Source organism: Gastrolobium bilobum, unplaced genomic scaffold (genome assembly GCF_033153095.1).
Source record: "Gastrolobium bilobum isolate Gb01-03AN ecotype WA unplaced genomic scaffold, APGP_CSIRO_Gbil_v1 utg20183, whole genome shotgun sequence".
Classification (NCBI taxonomy): domain Eukaryota; kingdom Viridiplantae; phylum Streptophyta; class Magnoliopsida; order Fabales; family Fabaceae; genus Gastrolobium; species Gastrolobium bilobum.
Genome location: NW_026895672.1, coordinates 154,184 through 174,101, shown reverse-complemented (window position 1 = coordinate 174,101; position 19,918 = coordinate 154,184). Strand labels below are relative to the sequence as shown.

Here is a 19,918-nt window from a genome sequence, read left to right as displayed (position 1 = left end):
CATGATGCAGACAGCCAACACATTGTCATCCATGTGGTGTTTGTGGGCCTCGAAATCATATTCCGCGAACCCATCTTCCCCTTCCTTAGGAGCTACGGGTAATTCAGCATCTAGGACGTAAGCAATCTTTTCAGCCCTTAGAACAATTCTTAGGTTCCGATACCAGTCCATAAAATTTGGACTGGTCAGTTTGTTCGTATCAAGTATGAAGCGCAGTGACAGTGTATTAGTCATACTAATTAACTGAAAAATGTAAAGATAAAATTAATTAATATTTGATCATGTAGTAAAAAAAAATTATTAAAGACTTTAAATAATTTTTCCCCTCCCACTATTTTATCTAAGTCAATGACCCTTCCTTTTGACTTAGGGTTATTCTACTTTTAGAACGTTCCTTAGTGGGATTAAGAATGCGATTATTTATTTTAACCCCCGTCTGAGACCGCAAGATTAATTTAAATAATGGATTGATCTTTATCAATGGTATCTCATACCCTTTCTTAACATTAGGTTGTCAACTCCTTGTCACTTAGTGGTGCATCTCATGCAACCAACCTAGCACTATTACCCTAAGCACACAAGCCCGGCTGAGCCTGCAACTCATGTCTCAGTTAAGCACTAACCAACACCCCAAGTGTCTTACACTTCTAATACTACTCTTACTCAACGAAACAGTGGGTCCCAACTGGGTTGTAGAGCACCACTATTTAGAGGAGGTTTGAGTAATATTGGTGGTGGGACGTAATCATGCGCTCAATAATTTTATTTCTTTTAAGGGTTCCTTTTATTAAGGGTTTATTAAGTCTCATCAAACGCATTAATATATTATCATGCTAGTCGTTACCTATGTCATACATCTAACGGTTTAAACTAGTTGCAATTGGACTTGCATAATAATCATACAAACACGATTTAGTCCAACTCATGCATACTAGACGTCATAAGTCATAAAGCATACATATCGCGATACTCTATCTCATGCATACTAGTCGTATAATAATATACATGCAAATAAAACAGTTTTATTTTGAGATAGTCATGGTGCTCGCTCTTTTGTCCATCTTGCTTCTCAAGCCTCGGCTTCTTGTCGTCTATACGCCAATAGCCTAATTTCTCTAATTACAATTAAAGAAACTCCAAAACATCTTGGAGGGACAAAATTTAAATTACAAAAATTTGAAATTTAAATTACATCTCTTGTAAAAGAGCCCAAAATTACAAATTAATTTAAAACTTCAAATTTCAAATTCCGGGCACCATGACCATCCCCTTCCTCTTTTGCACCTGAAATGTTAGACAACTCACAAGTACAAAATATTATCACATAATATATATTTTTCACGTATGTCTTGATATTTAACAATTAATTATCAAAACATATTTAAAATTTAAAACTTTTCTTAATTTTTCAATTGACCGAATTATATAACAATTAATATAATTCTAATTTTGTTGACTCTTTCTCAAAGAACACAAAATTAAATCATGCATATAGCCATCAACACTTAATAGCCGAACCATATACTAATGTATATGAGATTAATTTTCAAAAAATTTTATTGCATGCTCATGAAACAATTCATGGAGAAAAAAATAAGAAAACAATCAAGGTGTTCAAAACACCTTTCATGGTCGAACTCCACCCTTCAAAAAGGTGCTTCCTTTTAAAACTTTTATAAAGAAAAAGATAACCATGAATATGAATGGATGCATGAACATGGCATTCGAAATAACATGTTCATAAAAACGAAAACTTTAAACGTTTAAAGTATTGTAAATTAGAATCCATTTATAAAAAATTGAATCTTTAACCTTTAAAGAGATTTTAACCGTGAAAAATATGATCACAAACAAGGTACCATCACCCGTCGATGGTAAAGCAACCGGACTCTGATACCACTTGAAAGTTCGAAATGGCCTTGAAGGCCGATGCATGCAAGAGGGAAAAACAAAATTTTTCTTTGCGGAATATACATGCACATCAAGATCATGCTTTAGGAAAGCATGATGTTACCTTGTTCGTGAAATCACCAGATGATCAAGGCAGGTGTGAAGGGTTCAGACCCTCTAACGTTGATCCACACCACCCACTCGTCTAGGTGCAAGAACTCCTTCTTGTGAAGCCACCGGATGATCACCACAAAGAGGCTTGCTAGGCGCTCTATGTGTGAAGATGGAGGCTAGGTGAAAGTGTTTGAAAGAGTGAAGCTCTCAATGTGAAAGCTTCACAAGTGGCGCAGGAGAAAAGAGAGAATAGGCTAGGCTTTTCAGAAAAACCCTTGGAGGAACAACTCATCACTTAGGCGCATAAGAGGAGATTATTTAAAATAAAATACCAATCAGATTTTTCTCCTAAAAATCTGATCATTAGGCGCCAGATTGGAGATAGAGAAGTGGAGCTGTTTAATTTCAAAAATTGCTAACAGGCTCCTAGAATATTCTCTTGAGAATTGGTTCAAAACCTATTCAAAATTCTGATCAGAAATCTTCATAAGATCAGCTATATGGTGCGCCCCATATAGCCCAAAAAGGTGACCAGATACATCTGAGTAGTTGCATTCAAATTTGAATCAACTCACTTAGATTTTCTCCCAACTGACTGAATCTTCTGGAGCTGATTTTGATGAGCAAATCTTGCTCACCAACAACCCAAACCAGCGCCATATATAGCCTTGGATCTTGTCCAAAAGATTCTCTCATGATACTAGTGATTTGTTCCAACAAGATCTCATCTTATCCTTTTGTTATGAAACAACCTTTCATAGGTAATTCAAATTCAAATTCAAATATTTGAATTCAAACATTCAAATATTCAAATTCAAATGTTCAAACATTCAAATTCAAAATTCAAATTCAAAATTCAAAATTTCAAATTTCAAAATTCAAATTTCAAAATTCGAATTCAAAATCCAAATTTCAAAATTCAAATTTCAAATTTCAAATTTCAAATTCAAAATTCGAATTTCGAAATTCAAATTCAAAATTCAAAATTTCAAAATTCAAATTTCAAATTCCAAAATTCAAAATTTAAATGTTTGATAATTAATTTAACTAATTAAATTAATTAGTAATGTCTTGGACTATCCAAGCCCATTACAACGAACCATGTGCCCTCCACCCCTTTAGGTGGAGTTCCAAACAACTTCTTGGGCTAATAACTATTATTAGGCCCAATACCTTTAATGCTAGAGCATCTAGACAATTAGGTGTTTGTGTGTGACCCATTAGGACCAACTTAGCCACTGACATAAATGGGCTTGGGCCCAATAAGCCCACAACCCATCTAATGACAACACAGAGCACTAGCAATGCTTTGTTGCCCCAGAACTAGTTAGATTAATGATTTGATCATCCTATTAAACATATTTGGTTGCCGTATATATTTCCTTTCGTCTCGGTTACCTTCCCATAAAACCTAGGGTAAGGAAGCGTATCAACCCCTGCGGTTTAGGGTAAGATTTATTCGAAATAGGGAATCTTCAATTTACAGACTCTAAAGGCAGATCATCTCATGATCTCTTTTACTATGCATAGATTCCCGAGTCCCTGTAAATGTCATCCCGATTTCTCCGATTTACAGATAACCTAATCTCTCACAGAGATTTGACGAATTCCTTCAGCTTATCACCCTAGCCCTGTGTTCTTTCAGGACAAGCCCAACAGTATACCTATGAGTCTCCATGTTTCAGGCAGACGAGGTGCACAATCAAAGCATGCCTTCTAGAACACAGTCTAGGTAATAACTTCTGGTCTTAGGAAAGATATACCCAAATATAAAGAGACTACTCTAATGATACTCTCTGTGAGAGTTCCTCATAGAGTCTCTTTGTGGGTCCGTTCAGTGCGAGCTATACCCTTATAGGTCCACCCACGACTTTAGCTAAGACATCTCCATATCTGTAGCACATGAGGTCTATACCTTGTATCCATATACAAATAGATAAGTGGTGCTAGTCTTACCCGAGATTACTGACCCCATTCTCAGTATCTCTAGACTAGGAACATAAAATTAGGAATGAACATCTGATATTCTTGAATCATCATGATTGTGATCTCATCACAGATACTCAAGAGATACCTATTTTATTCCACGGGGTTTATCAAGTTATTCATAATATATTAATATTAATATCGAGACATAATTATGAAACAAGATAAAGAGTGCTTTTATTTATTTATGACAATATTAAAAAGGTCTACATCTATGTCCTTATTTAATCATAAGATTGTCTCTAGGACACCAAAATACTAACATAGATGACACCGCGTCATTTTCATTGACAACCATTCTCTCAATCAACTCAAGAGTCTCATTTTCCCTCAAAGATTTAATAGTGCCACATGCTGCACCATTCAACACCATCGAACCTCAGGTTTACAACCATTAAAGAAGATTCTCACCTGATTACCAGCAATCAAGTTATAATGAGGACACCTCCTCAATAAATCCTTGAATCGGTTTTATGCTGCACACATAGTTTCACCCTCTGATTGAGTGAAATTGGTGATATCATTCACCATCTGATTGTATCTTTCCACTGAGAAGAACTCAGCAAAGAACTTTTGAGACAAATTATCCCATGTAGGAATGCTTCGTGCAGGCTGCCTTTCCAACCAATTAAGAGCCTTTCCCTTAACAGCAAAAGGGAACAACCTCAACCGGATTGCATCATTGGACACTTGAGGGTGTTTGGTTGAGTCATAGATCATCAGAAATCTATCTATGAATCTATGAGGATCTTCATTCTCCTCTCCTCCAAACTGAGCTCCTCCACCAATTGAATATTGGAAGACTTAAGCTGCCAATTATTGTTACCAATATCAGGCTGAATAATGCTTGAGTTAGGCATGTTAAAAGATGGAGTAAGAACAGTGTCCATGAGTGGATTTTCTGCATCATTATTTGCTGCCATGATTAGTGATTCAGCTGGTATCTCTTGTGGTTCTTTAGGCAGAGTCTCAAGCTCTTTGAATTCAAGCTTCTTCCGAGCAAGTTTTCTATTTCTCTTTTCAGTCCTTGTAATCTCATAATCAAATAGAAATTCTGTAGTTTTGCCTCGCGTACAACTCAGAAAAGAGATTAGCAACACTTTTCAAATAAAAATAAATAAAATAAAATGAAAGTATTCACAAAATCCAATCTTAAAAATAAAAGATTATATGATATAAGAAACGTCAATCCCCGGCAACGGCGCCAAAAACTTGATGCTTACCAGCAAGTGTACTGATCACACAAGTAATATAATGATAAGAAAGTATCGTCTCCACAGGGATTAGGATCGAATATCAAATAATTGTCCTTTTAAGATGGAAAGAATTCAAATAGGTGTGTGAAAATTGTTGTTGATTTGAGTAAAAATAAGACTAAATGCAAAAACGTATTTTTAGAATTTTTGTTATGATATAAATAAAAACAGAGATGGATTTGTAAAGATCTGAGAAAGCATTGTAGCTAGCGTACACTCACCAAATGATCCCCTCTTCTTACTCTAGATTGATTTACAATACTGATTTACATAAATACTCAAATAAATTATCATCTAAAAATATTAGTAGTTAACCCTAGGGTTGGTAAAAATGAGCCAACCCGTCGGGTTGGCTCGCAACCCGCCAAAAATGAGCCGGGTTGGGTTGGCAAAAATGAGCTGCAAACCCGAGTCAACCCGACCCAAACCAGCTCGCGAAAAAACAAGCCAACCCGTGGGTTAAACGAGCCAGCTCGCAGGTTGATTTTTTTTTTTAATTAAAATAAAAATAAAAATAAAAGAGACAAAGACCCACACGGGCCACCCCAACCCAGCTCCGTCAGTTTCTTTCTTCCTTCTCACTTTTTTTTAACCCTAATCTTCTCACATCAACACACACCATTATCAAGGTTCTTCTTTCTTCTGCTTTCAATGATAAAAATCGTTCAATGGTGATAATATTACTACTCTTATTTTGTTTTTGTTTTGTCGATTAGTGTTGTTTCATCTGTTTCCGATTGCGACTATGTTTTCTATAGAGAAGCTTATTCATGAATGTTTAATTTCTGTCAAATTCTCTTGCACCCCTTCAACTCTAAGTGCAGTGTTTTATTGTTTACGAATAAATAGTGCACGATTCTTTACATTGGACTTAGTATTGATCTATGCTTTTCGGTAATTAATCGAAGTCGGTAAGAAGAAAAAAAGCATCCTTCGGTGATTTACAATGATTTCTGTACCTTTTTTTGTTTGTTTTGTGGATAAAATAACAAGTTCAGTGAAATGGTTATGCCGATTGCTTTCAGTGAGAATATTTTTCATTTTTCATTAGCTACTCTCTTTACCATTATCATTGGTGATTCTTACAAAAGATTTTTGTTGAAGAAGAGATAAGATTTCCACAGCAACCCAACAAGCTATTTTTCGAGTTGGGTTGGATTTTCTGACTCGTTTATTTTCGAGCCAACCCAAACCCGGCTCGTTTTTTTCGGGTTGAATACGGGTTGAGCTGGGTTAGCCCGTTTTGCCAACCCTAGTTAACCCTCAATTCCTTGCAAGATTAACCCTTTAACCCAAATTGGAACCCCAATTCCTTGCAAGGTTCCTCATGGATTTAAGCAATGAATACGATAGATTAAACATCTGCAATCAAATATACGTCTATTCCTAGCAGATATACCAATTGTTATCCTACTCCCTTTCAAGATTAAAAACCCTAATATTCCTATCTAGGGTTCTAACCCTCAAACTATCATCAACTATCAAATTGATCAGTTCTAATAAAGAGGATAGAAATTACGCACATAGTAGAAATAAAGATAAATATATAAACGAGTAAATGTAAACCAATATGTTGTAACAAGGGTTCACATAGAGTTTATGACCCTAACTACAATAAATAGTACATAGCCAACCATGATCATGGCTGAAATATCAATATACAACATAAACTGATAAATGGAATTGGAAGAACAAGATGAGAAAAATCTCCACTGGAATCACTCTCCGAGCGCGACTGCTGATTTCTTTCAAGGAATCGAATAATCCCCAGTTCTGTCAAAAACAGCCTTTAAATAGCCCTCGTTTTATTCTCCCAAAACTGTCTTTTTTTAAAACACGGCATGTAATTCCAGCAAACTGGCGCGGGTCAGCGCCATTGTGGCGCAAGACCGCGCCAGATCTCTGGTATTTGGCCTGGCAAAATCTGATGCATCTCAAGAGCATGCAATGCGGCGCAAAACCGCGCCATTATGGCGCAAAACCGCACCATTTCTCTGGTATTTGTCCTGTGCACGCGACGCTAACTTGCGCCAGTGTGGCGCTAAGTTGCGCCACTTCTCTGGAATTTTGGCCTAGCAATTCGATGTAGCATGGAATTTCCACCCGTGTAGAGTCGCATCACCAAGCTTTTCGTTGTTTCCACCTCTTCTCGCTATTTAAACATAACAAATAGGTGAGAAATGTCATTGAGATGGAAAAGTCAATATAATAAACAAATATGTATAAAAAGTGCTCTTCTATGACTTAATTCTCATCATTTTTAGCCTGGAAAACTACATTTGCCAGAGGCACATCAGAAGTATAAGAGATAAACACATCTTATACTAAAAATCAGAATAAAAATAATGATGTAGAAGTTTGGTAAACAATTTTGTTGGGACGGGTCTCTCAAATAGTTCACGGAAGCAGTTTTCCCTATCGGTAATATGAGCTTACCAATCGACACTAAAGTCTACACAAGCAATTCATAACAACTCTCATTTGGAAATATTGAAATTATATTATAAACATAAGACTGAATACTAGTTTATACTAATTTTTAGTAAGTAAGCTTGTAATGCAAGTTTTGTTGTGTAATTGAATGAATTGGCATGATAATTAAAATTGTGATACAATTTATGCCAAATGAAGTAAATTAGACTTAATTGGAATTATTAATAAAGTTTAGGGGTCAAAGAATATATATGTAAAAATTTAGGGATTAAATTGTAAATAAGCAAAGTAATGGTCTAAGCTTAACTTTGATTCCTTAATTAAATTCTTTAAAGAATTTTAAAGACTAGGAGTGGTCTTAGATTTGTCTAATGATGATTATATTAATTTATAAAATTAGGTCAAAGTTTAATGAGATATAAGTCAAAGATGTGTTAAATTACATGAAAAGTTAGTATAATGAAGTAAAATTGACTAGTTTGATAATATAGTCATATTTTTTACTAAATGACTGATTGAACGCTTTCAATTAATCTCTTATACATTTGAATATATGTGATGGATTGAACATTGCATCTTGTAAAGGGGTATACTCCGAAATCTGTGTGTTAAGAATGATGAGATTGCAGTACATGACAGGTGGTTAACATGATTGAGTAGGAAAATCTATGCACTTAAATTTTGGTTTCATTACTATCCTCGTGAACTAGATCTAGAGAATGATATATGTGTAGTCTATACATAATGTTTGGTTCTCATGAGTTTAATTTCTTGATATGGAGACGAATGATTATTATTATCTAGGATTACCTTGATTCCCAGACGTGGTATAGAATGCACACTTTCATTTCTGATTTATTAGCTTTTATATTTGACTGGTGCTATGAATTTGACTCTGAGTCTACTTTTTTTTTTTAATACATATTGGGGCTAAAGCCCCGAGACACAAAACAAAACTAGCACTTGGAGTCCATGGCCAGCAGAGGCCCAATCCCCATAGGGGGATCTTTATACAGAATCAAGTTTTCCTCTCCTGTGAAGCTGACTTTCGCTAACATATCAGCACATCTATTTCTTCCTCTGGCAATATGATTGAATTTTATATGCCACTCCTCTTTTCTCCACTCTTTTATACAGTTAACCATGTGAAGGTGGGAGCCTTCACCGTCGTTCTTGTTAATGGCCTCTATAGCCACAGCCGAGTCGCTTTCCACTATTAGCTGTTTAGCTCCTTCATCCCAAGCCACTTGCAGACCTTTGTTGATGACCCATAACTCAGCAACCAAAGGGGAACACCTCCCTATCTGATACGAAAAACCCGACACCCACAGACCATTCTCTTTTCTTATAAGTCCACCACACGAGGCTATCCTCTGATTATTCTTTACTGCCCCATCAACATTCAACTTCCACCATCCAGTGGGCGGGTGGAACCATTTCTCATTGGCTGTGTTCCTAGCATCACTATTAGTGCGCATTCTATTGTCCATAGCTAAAATGATGTCACTTATATACCTTGAAATAATGAGGATTAGGATAAAAGGTCGGCTGTCCTGAGAATTGTGTATCTCCTAGTTTCTCCAATACCACAAATGCCAGATTGTTGTCATGAAAACATCTATCCATCTGAAGTTGATAATGTGTTCCACTCCTCATTTATGTTCTTCAACATCCATTCGTCCAGCCTTAGCGTGAGGAACTCATCAGGAACCACATTATTAAACCATTCCTTCCAAACCTGTTTTGCAGCTGGGCAATCTCTCAACATATGTAGAGTATCTTCTACCTTGTTCGTACATTTGTGGCAAATAGCATCTCCTCCCCACCTCGACGTTCTATTCTTTGTAAGCAGTTTATCATGTAACACAAACCACGCAAAAGATCTCACTCTCATAGGGCCTTTCCACTTCCAGATCGTCATCCATTTCGGGTTGGTAGCTAGAAATTCGAAACCCATAATTGTTGTATAGGCATTCTTCACAATTCTCCCCTCACCTAATTATTTTTTCCAGATAAGTTTATCCTTCCCCTTGCTAATATTTGGAGGGGGGATAGCTCGAATTATCTTCACAACATCCTCTTGAAGAAATCTTCTGATCAGCTCGATGTCCCATTCCCCAGATGTTCTATCAATCAGCTCTTCACATTTTTGTATGCGAAGTGAATTATCTAGCAGTCTACTAGCTAAAACGTCCAGAGGGGTTTCCATCTCTGTCCAGCAATCCTGCCAAAACAAAGTATCCCTCCTGTTTCCTATATCCCATTGCAGCCTGTTCAGGAATTCATCCCAAATACCGCATATACCTTTCCAAAGACTTGAGTCATACCTTTGGGCTTTCACCTGTCTTCTCCAATCCATCTGTCTGCCATATTTCCCTCTCAAAACTTTAACCCAAAGCTCCTCTTCATTATTCAGAATTTTCCAAGAACCCTTGCACAAAAAAGCATTATTATGAGCTTGGAGATTCCGAATACCCAGACCCCCAGCATTTCTAGGTCTACACAGGCTTTCCCAAGCTAGTAAGTGAGGTTTTCTCGAGAGATTGGAGTCCCCCCAAATAAAGGCTCGTTGGATTTGTTCCATCTCCTTACAAATAGCCATTGGAAACACCTTGTGCTGTCAATGATAGGACGAAATAGTGCTTAGCACTGAGTTTGCCAGTGTTGTTCTACCTGCAAACGATAAGAAGTTACACTTCCAACCCGCTAGCCTTTGCCTCACCCTTTGAATAATGTAACACCCCGTGTATACCCGGTTTGGTAACACGTCATCGTATTAAGCCACGCTTAATTAAATATGCGAAATATCTTTTTCTTTTCAATTATGACGTCATTAAACTTAGCCAAGTTGATTACTTAATCAATTTCATAAAACATCGCCTGTATGTAAATTGCAAAAGACAGCTAACTGAAATATCTCATAATATAAAATAACAGTGAGTATCTAAAGTCACGGATCTACAACACGTAGTCCGGACATAATCCTGATACATTTAACAACTCCAAACTAAAACAAAGCATAGTCAAGTCAACGTGGCATGGACAAACCTCATGCTCACCAAATAAGGCAACAAAGCCCACAAAAGTCTCAACAACAGCAACATAATAATAACAAGCTAAAAGCATAACATCAGCAGATATAATCCAGCATCCAAACATGTCAGCACATAACATCAATATCAGCTAAGCTTCGGCCTCCTGCCGCTAGAGGCATCAGCCCCAAGTTACCTGAACCTGAAATAAGCGTCCCCAAACGTGGGGTGAGATCTTTAAACAAGAAATCTCAGTAAGACAAGGGGTCCTCAAGGATCTTCCACCCCAAGCTCACTTACATGTGCAATATAAGTTCAAAATCATTTAACAGTATAAGTTCTGAAACTATGCAGTGCAACAGATATTCATGCCATGTGTGTTTTAACTATTCTACTGGCCAGAGAAATGCAGTACGTCTACAACCCCACAATAAGTACAAGGAACACTGCTTGCACCTCACCCACAGCCTCACAATCTTGTATGTCTCCACATACTTGGGCTTACAGTATAGGTGGAACACCACATGCATATCATAAAGGCACTCGCATATAACAGCTCAATAGCATTTATCAAAACAATGCATGAAAACAACATCATGCATATAAACCATCCCCCTATGGGACATGGTGGAACCAACAATCGCTAAACTGAGGACACGAAAGCTTACCTTGCAAGCTAACTATCCAATGCCAAGAGTCCACACAAGCTCAAAGCCCACAAACAGCACAATCAAGATCTGTTTATACAGTAATAATCATCAATAACCATTTACCAAGGTTACATTAAGTGATTAAGGCTTTTCATCTTATTTTAAGTCATTACATGTTGTTTCTGCAGGAGATATTCGAATACTCCCCGAGTAGTATTCGAATACTCCAGCTCTCCAGAAAGTATTCGATTACTTTCACAAAAGTATTCGAATACCACAAGGTATTCGAATACCAACACTCCAAGTATCCGAATACCACAGTATCCGAATACCATAACTCACTGTATTCGAATACTCTTAAGTATTCGAATACTTCTTCAAAGGTATCCGAATACTTTTCTTCCCAGAAAAGTATCCCAATACTCCTGCAAGGAGTATTCGACTACCAAGGGATAAGTATTCGAATACTACACGAAAAGTATTCGAATACTTCTCCAACAGAATGCAGAAATTCGAACAGACTTCTGCATAATCCAACTTTTAAGGGTCCAAAAGCGATTGGGAGACCAATGACTCCCTAAACAGATGAACATAAGCATGTTAAGAACTCAGAAACACATTCCTTTACTTAAATGATCCAAGTTTCACTTTTTAAAAGATTAAACAAGCTTAATTCTTCAAAATGACAAAGTGGTGGTCATGGTTACCTCCAAGGCTCAAAACTCCGAAAATGGGACACACGAGGGGTCCTCAACACAGCACCAAGACTCTGACTTTGGAAGGACACGAATTTGGCCACCAAGCTTGGTCCTTTAAGCCAAAAGATCACTTCTTGACACCACAAAAGACATGAACAAGGCTTCACTCCACCAACTCAGAAACTCAGTCTCCTAACCTCACAAATTCTGAAGCTAAACTCAGAATGAGGTCTCCTACACACTCCCAAGGCAAGCCTTCACTCACACAAGTGTTTAAAGTGACAAGAACAAGGAGAAAGGTGACACCTTTGGCTCACAAGAGGGAAGGAAGGTAGAGGTGGCAAGAGGAGACACAAGGCTGATGAAGAAATCAGAAAATCTCACGTAGGAACTTCAAGTATGGCCTAGGGTTTTGTGAAAAATGCATATATATAGGCACTTAAGTTTTAAACACACAGTATTAGCAATAATAGCTACGCTTAGCATTTTAATCTCAAACTTTAGATTCTGAACCTAGCCATTTTTCTATGATTTATCATATTTTTATTTTATTTTTCGCAGAACCTTTCTGGTACGCGCTTTTATATAGCCAATATCAGTTCTGGCACCAGTTCTCATTATTTTAACTTGAAACTTGAAATCATAGTCTTACCTATTATTCTAGGAATATTCATGCACTTATTATGATTTTTCGGGATACTTCATCGGTACGCACTTATACCGCGAGCAGAACCGGTATCTGTACTTTTCGTCAGAAAAGCGACTTTCAGCTTCGTTAATCACTTACCATAATTATTTAAGCCTCATAACAATTATTAGGGTCAATTATGGAATTATTTTCTAATCCTCATATTTAATTTATTAGTTTCCTTATTTAACGGTGGGGGTTCTTACAAATAACTCCTTTAAACTTCCTTCTCCTGCCCTTTCCATTATGGAGGATGGTCCCAAGAAATTTTCCCAATGAATCGGCTGTCTTGAACCAACTCACATTACTGATGGACTCCTTTAGATCCTCTCTAGTATTTCTAGAGAAATAGATTACCGTCTTCTCAATGCTCACCTCCTGACCAGACATGTTACTAAACTCCTGGAGACAGCCGAGCATAACATCAAGCTGATCCAGGCTAGCTTCTCCAAAGAGAACCAGATCGTCAGCAAACATGAGGTGAGAGATGTTCGGACCTCTTTTCCCCACTTTCAACGGCTTCCAGTTCTTCTTCCTGATCTGTTCAGCTATTAAGTGTGCCAGCTTGTCCATACAAAGCACGAATAAGTACGGGGAGATAGGATCTCCCTGTCTTATTCCACGAGTAGGGGAGAAGCTAGTTGTTTTGCTACCATTCCACAGGAGCTGGAAGCTGGGAGAAGAAATGCAAGCTTGGATTAGAGTTACTAGAAAGGGAGGGATACTAATCTCCATTAGCACCTTCTCTATAAATTTCCAGCTGAGTCTGTCATATGCCTTGACCAAATCAGTTTTGATTGACATAAAAGCCATGTTTCCTCTCTTCCTATTCATCGAGTGTTTTAGCTCCTGCGCAATGATAATATTATCCTGAATGTTTCTGCCCGGAACAAAGCTCGACTGAAAGGGAGAAACCAGTTTCTTTATGATAGGCTTCAATCTATTAACAATAACTTCAGTGACAGCTTTATAGAGGACATTGCAGAGCGAGATCAGTATGAATTGCCCAAGGTTCTCAGGAGCCTCTATCTTAGGTATCAGGAAAAGGAGGGTGTCGTTGATTGCCTTTATTCCTTCCGGATGATAAAAAAGTAACTTCATGTCTTCAATAATTCTGGTCCCCAAAGTTTCCCAATTCTTCTGGTAAATGATTGTTGGGAATTCATCCGGTCCTGGAGCCTTATTACCCCTCATCTGGAAAAATGCCATCTTGACCTCCTCTTTTGATAAGGAGTTGTTCAGCATCCTCAATTCTGAGTCCTCAAGAAGGGGCCAACTAACAGTTGTGGTTCTCCACTGCCTCTGCTCCCTGTCCTCTGAGAACAGCTTCTTATAAAAGCTCAAAGCCATACCTTTAAGCCTTTCTTTCTCCTTGATCCAAATGCCAACCTCATACCAATTATCTTTTAATTGTAGACTGTCTAAAAATTTCACCATCAACTGACAATTCCTGCTTAATGTCCATGTTGCTAATGTGTGCTGCAATTAAATATGAATGTTGACATGTTCTCTTTGATCTTAGATATTTAAGCTGAGATATACTTAAATACTAAATCTGGCAATCTGAGTATCTAAATCTTTTATATTTTTCAGATCAATTTTCCATTCTTCCCAATATTCATTGAAATACTTTTCTAATTGTCAGGTCATGTCAACCAGAATAAAAAATACCAAGAAGAGAGGGAGAGTGACGCAGCAAGCTGGAGAGGCGTCCAGTGCACAGGGCTCTGATGCACTCAGATTTTGTTCCGCAAAAATCATGCTGACAGGTTCAGGACCATTAAATTGGGCAAGCCCATAATGAGAGAAAGACCATGAAAGGTGGAAACCGGGGAACATCTAGACTTCGTCAACAATCTTATTAGGAGAAGATGGAAAGACTGTGGCACACTTCCCACTGATAGCTCAAAGGAGATTTGCATGAAATTTTATGCTAATGCATACACGGATCATGATGCAATAAACAGGTGGAAGACCATCAGATATGGTTCAGACACTCTTCAAGGGCTGTTTCGGACCAGTTTTCATTAGACTAGTTCTGATGGGATTTGTAGGTATAAGAGCAGACTACATTGGGTATAGCACGATCCCCGAGTACAAGCAGGAGTGTGGATGATACATATGATCCATTTGAGGAGGCAGCTCCTATTCTTCAGAGCATTACAAACCCCGGTGAAAAAGTGGGACACTGTAGGATCGCTCAAATACAGAATCAACAAATAAAATAACTATTGAACAATGTCGTGAGGACTTGTGGAGAAAGGGAGGAAACTTCTGTGAAATATTTTACTAAACTTCGTTACTTCTCAATTTTATGTTTTTCTAAAAACAATTGATGGGACGTAAATTCGTTCCCATCTATGCCTATTTTGATGGCAAAATACCTTACGTTCCCTTATATGATGAGCAACTTAGCATGAAAATCACTTGTTTTACACATTTGTGACAAAAACACAGTGGGGGAACGTATGATGACGTATTCCTTTGAAAACATATTAAAAGAGGAACAGATTGAGAGCATTTATTACACCTGCTACCTTCATTTAATGCTTTGCTCATTTTACAGGAAACGTGGAAACAACGTCTTCTAAAAAGCAAGGCGGTGCACCACTTAAGCAGCAGGAAACGTGAACAGCAGAGAATCAAGAGTTCTCATTGGCCAAGAAGAAAGCAAGGCATGGGGGACTGCAGAAAACAGCTAATCATCAACAAATATTGTCCCATCAAGCAACTTGCAAAGCTTCTAAACACTGTTGTCACCGCCCCGTCCCTTCATTCAAGAAACCAACTCCAAAGGATTTACAAGACTGCCACTCTCTCTTCTGCCTATAAATAGGATGTCCCAAATACACAAACATCATCGAATTCTGGAGGGATTGAAAGTCCTAAAAGAAGAGATCACCTAGTAGTAGTTAGTAGTTTAGTTTTATATAGTTGTAACTGTAGTTAAGTGACAACCCTTCTTCTCTGTTCTGTATCATCCCCTAAGACTCCTCACGAGCATCAAACCATCTTCTTCATTTTGATGTTTTGTTGTAAACTGTCTTTCAATTTAATATAAGTGTTTCTTCTTTTCGTTCCATTCGTTATCTCTGAGTTGAATCTCGGGTCTATGGGACTTCAGTTTAGAATAATTATGTTTAAAACATCAGCCATGGGCTGAACTATCTGTGGGACGGATAAACTGCAACATTCTTAAAGAATTATTTTCGAAACTCTTGACTGATGCTTTTTGTATTTCTTTGGCTAAGTAAGCTATATTCATTGTGTATCAATGGAAATTGAACACATACTGAGAAAGGAACTTCCATATGGAAGGGATTTCAGACAGCTTAGCCATTGGGGGCAGGTAGTGTCATGGCAGAAACACTATTGGTCACCTTAGGAATAAGGGGCCGCTTCGTCCACTTTAAGGTTCTGTACTGAGTACCTGTTGGAGTCAAGGGAGCCATAAGAATATGGAAACTTGTGAGCCATCTCGACCATGAGGTGAGGAATCGGAGTTGGCAGATAAGAAACTGGGACAAAGACAAAAAGTGCTAAGTCTTGAGCAGAGGAAATAACTATTTAAGAATGGATCAGTGAATCCGTTCCTTTTGTTAAACTGTTTTTAAAACCATCCACTTGTTGTCTCTTAATTATAGTTGGTACTGTTTTATTATTTTTACTTTATTTAATCCTGTATCTACCAAATCTCCAATGATTATTATCTCACCTTCTTATAAACAGGAAGGATCACATATATAACGCAACGAGCAATTGTTTGCCATCAGACTGAACTTACTATTCCTGAGGAACGTTGTCAAGACAGTAGGGAACGTTTGACCATACAGTTCATTCACTAACTTTTATTCAGAACTCTGGCTGCTCCTTTTAGGAACAGACCAGAGAGGGGAGTAATCCTCCCTCCTGTAGCACCCAATTTCGAACTGAAACCTATCATGTTTCACATGATTAGGGAAGCAGGAGTCTTCAATGGACTCCCTACAGAAGATTCTTACACACACCTCATCACCTTTCAAGATATCTGTGATAATTTTAAAGCTGAGGGTGTGACAGAGGAAAGTATGAGAATGAGGTTATTTCCTCACTCCTTGGGCTTTAAAGGAATAATATGGATAAAAACTCTCACCCCTGGTTCAATACACTAATGGGAGAAACTCTCTAACAAATTCATAGAGAGGTTTCTCCCTATGTCCCGACAAGCTGATGTTAAAGCAGAAATCTCTAACTTCAAGATATTTTATGGAGAAAATCTCTATGAAGCATGGGAGAGATACAAGGACATCATCAGAAAATGTCCAAACCATTGGGTAGAAAGTTGGGGAGTGTTACAATCTTTCTATAAGGGACTTGACCATACTTCTCAATCTCACTTAGATTTTGCTGCAGGAGGATATTTCTTTACAGGAACACTTGAATCAAGGTACGAAATCATAGAAAGAACTGCTGAAAGATGTTTCTAATGGCCAATAGACAAGTGAGCCCAGTAAGGAAGCCAGACATGCTAGAACTGGATAAACAAACTGCCATGGAAGCCCAGCTGGCATCACTCATGAATGAAGTGAAGAACCTGAAAGCTGACCAAGCAGCACCAAGGATTGAAGTCTTGCAACTCACAGCAGTTGAAATTGAACCATGCTCAGCATGTGGAGACCTTCATGATTCAACAGACTGTCCATCCACTGCATTGGTGTGTTATGCAGAAAAATTTGGCAACAGGAACTTCACCTAAGCCAGGGATAATCAGCAAGCAGGACGCAATACCTATTCATATCCTAGAGGAACTATCACAAAAGATCAGAACCATAATCCCCAATGGAGGCCACCCATGAACCACAGACCATTCACCACTCAGCAGCAGTACCAGCAAGGTAGCAGTAGTGGAATGTTTGAACAACAAAGAAGAAACAATTACATTCTGTTTCACAGAGATGACCAACGCATCAATACCTTGGAAAACTATGTCAAAGAATATATCACCAGGAATGATGCAGTTTTCAGGAACATTGAATCCCATTTGGGACAGATTGCTGCCAGTCTCAATACAAGAGCACAAAGATCACTACCAGGGGATACTGACGTCCCCTCAACAACCTCAGCAAAGGTAGTACTCACTTTACCCAATTCCCCTTCAGAGCAAATCAAGGCGGTCACCTTGAGAAGTGGGAAAGCCACTACACAACCCACCACTTTGCCAGAGAAAAAGGAACAGAATAAAGCATCTGAAGCAGCTCCAAAAGCACAACAACAACAACCAGCCACAGATGAGCAGAAACCAGAACCTGGAAAAGAAGCCAAAGCCAATGAAAACTAGGTGGACAGAAGTCAACCAATCAGTCCAACTCTAAGCAGTAAAATACGAACAAAAATTTTGTTCCCTCAGAGAACAAAGAAGCAACAAGATGATAAGCAGTTTGGAAAGTTCCTGAACATTCTAAAACAACTCCACATCAATATCCCTCTGGTGGACGCACTAGAACAAATGCCCAGGTACGTAAAATTCATGAAAGGTGTTCTCTAAAAAAGAGAGGATAATAGAATATGAGACTGTAAAAATGACACAAGAAAGTTGCCAGTATCTGGGCAAACTTCCACCTAAGCTTCAAGATCCAGGAAGCTTCACCATTCCTTGCATTATAGGAAATACATACCAAGGGAAGGCCTTGTGTGATTTAGGGCCAAGCATCAATCTCATGCCTCTATCTGTTTTCAAACAATTATCCACGGGGCCAGCTGAACCAACCACAGTAACTTTACAGATGGCAGACAGATCCATTGTCAAGCCAGAAGGGAAGATTGAAGATCTGCTAGTCAAAGTAGACAAATTTATCTTGCCCGCTGATTTCATCATCTTGGATTACGAAGCTGATATTGACGTTCCCATCATTCTGGGTAGACCGTTCCTAGAAACTGCAGGGGCAGTTATCAATGTACAAAAAGGGGAACTAACTATGAGAGTTCATGTTGATGAAATCAAATTTAATATCGTTAAAGCAATGAAGTTCCAGGATGAAGAAGAAGATTTGGAAGAGTGTTCTGCACTTACTTTGTTAGATAACTAGTTCAGCAAAAAAACAGAAGGGGAAGAATATGAGGAAGAAGAAGAAGGTCCACAAAAAGAGGAGCAGAGTTGCTATCTGCAAGAAAGGAGACCGGAACCTTTGATAAGCACTGAGAAGGAAAAACAACTCAAACGACCTTCTTCGTAAAAACCTCCTGATCTTGAACTGAAGCCTCTTCCCTAACACTTGAAATATGCATATCTGGGGAACAATAACACCCTCCCTGTGATTATTTCTTCATTTCTCACCAAAGAACAAGAAGAACTGTTGCTCAACAAGCTCAAGAAGTACCAAGGAGCTATCGGCTGGACCATAGCGGATCTCAAAGGTATCAGTCCCTCATTCTGTATGCATAAAATATTATTGACTGATCCTAACAGTTTTTCAGTAGAACACCAAAGGAGATTGAATCCTATAATGAAAAAAGTGGTAAGAAAGGAAGTCATCAAATGGCTAGATGTAGGGATCATATACCCAATATCTGATAGCAGTTGGGTAAGTTCTGTCCAATGCGTTCCCAAAAAAGGAGGCATAACAGTGGAAGTAAATGAGAAGAATGAGCTAATACCTGTAAGAAAAGTTACAGGATGGAGAATTTGCCAAGATTACAGAAAGCACAACAATGCCACCAGGAAGGACCATTTCCCGCTCCCTTATACAGATCAGATGTTGGATCATCTAGCAGGAAAGGAGTACTTCTGCTTCCTTGATGGATATTCGGGGTATAATCAGATTGCTCTAGCACCGGAAGATCAACATAAAACCACCTTCACTTGCCCATATGGAACATTCGCTTTCAGAAGAATGCCCTTCGGGTTATGTAATGCACCAGCAACGTTCCAAAGGTGTATGTTCTCTATTTTTTCTGATCTAATAGGTGAAGGAGTAGAAGTTTTCATGGATGACTTTTCGGTGCTGGGAACGTCATATGACCACTGCTTGGAGAACTTGGAAGAAGTCCTCCAAAGATGCCTGTCCTCTAATTTAGTGCTTAATTGGGAAAAATGCCACTTCATGGTGAAAGAAGGAATAGTCTTGGGACATAAGATCTCCAGAAAAGGACTAGAAGTGGATCAAGCCAAAGTAGAAGCCATAGCAAAGATGCC

The 19,918-nt window shown here is 38.2% G+C and overlaps 1 protein-coding gene and 2 non-coding genes across 3 annotated transcripts; 2 read left to right on the top strand and 1 right to left on the bottom strand.

The window, feature by feature from the left end:
• Window positions 1-4,417: 4,417 nt before the first annotated feature.
• On the top strand, window positions 4,418-4,523 carry LOC133288992 (small nucleolar RNA R71). The gene has a single exon (XR_009748429.1). It is a non-coding gene; the product is annotated as a small nucleolar RNA R71 (small nucleolar RNA).
• A 12,432-nt stretch (window positions 4,524-16,955) lies between these two features.
• Window positions 16,956-17,062, bottom strand: LOC133288988 (small nucleolar RNA R71). The gene has a single exon (XR_009748427.1). It is a non-coding gene; the product is annotated as a small nucleolar RNA R71 (small nucleolar RNA).
• A 1,243-nt stretch (window positions 17,063-18,305) lies between these two features.
• LOC133288952 (uncharacterized) lies at window positions 18,306-18,812 on the top strand. The gene has a single exon (XM_061486798.1). The coding sequence runs from the start codon at window positions 18,306-18,308 to the stop codon at window positions 18,810-18,812; it is 507 nt and encodes a 168-aa protein (XP_061342782.1).
• Window positions 18,813-19,918: the final 1,106 nt, after the last annotated feature.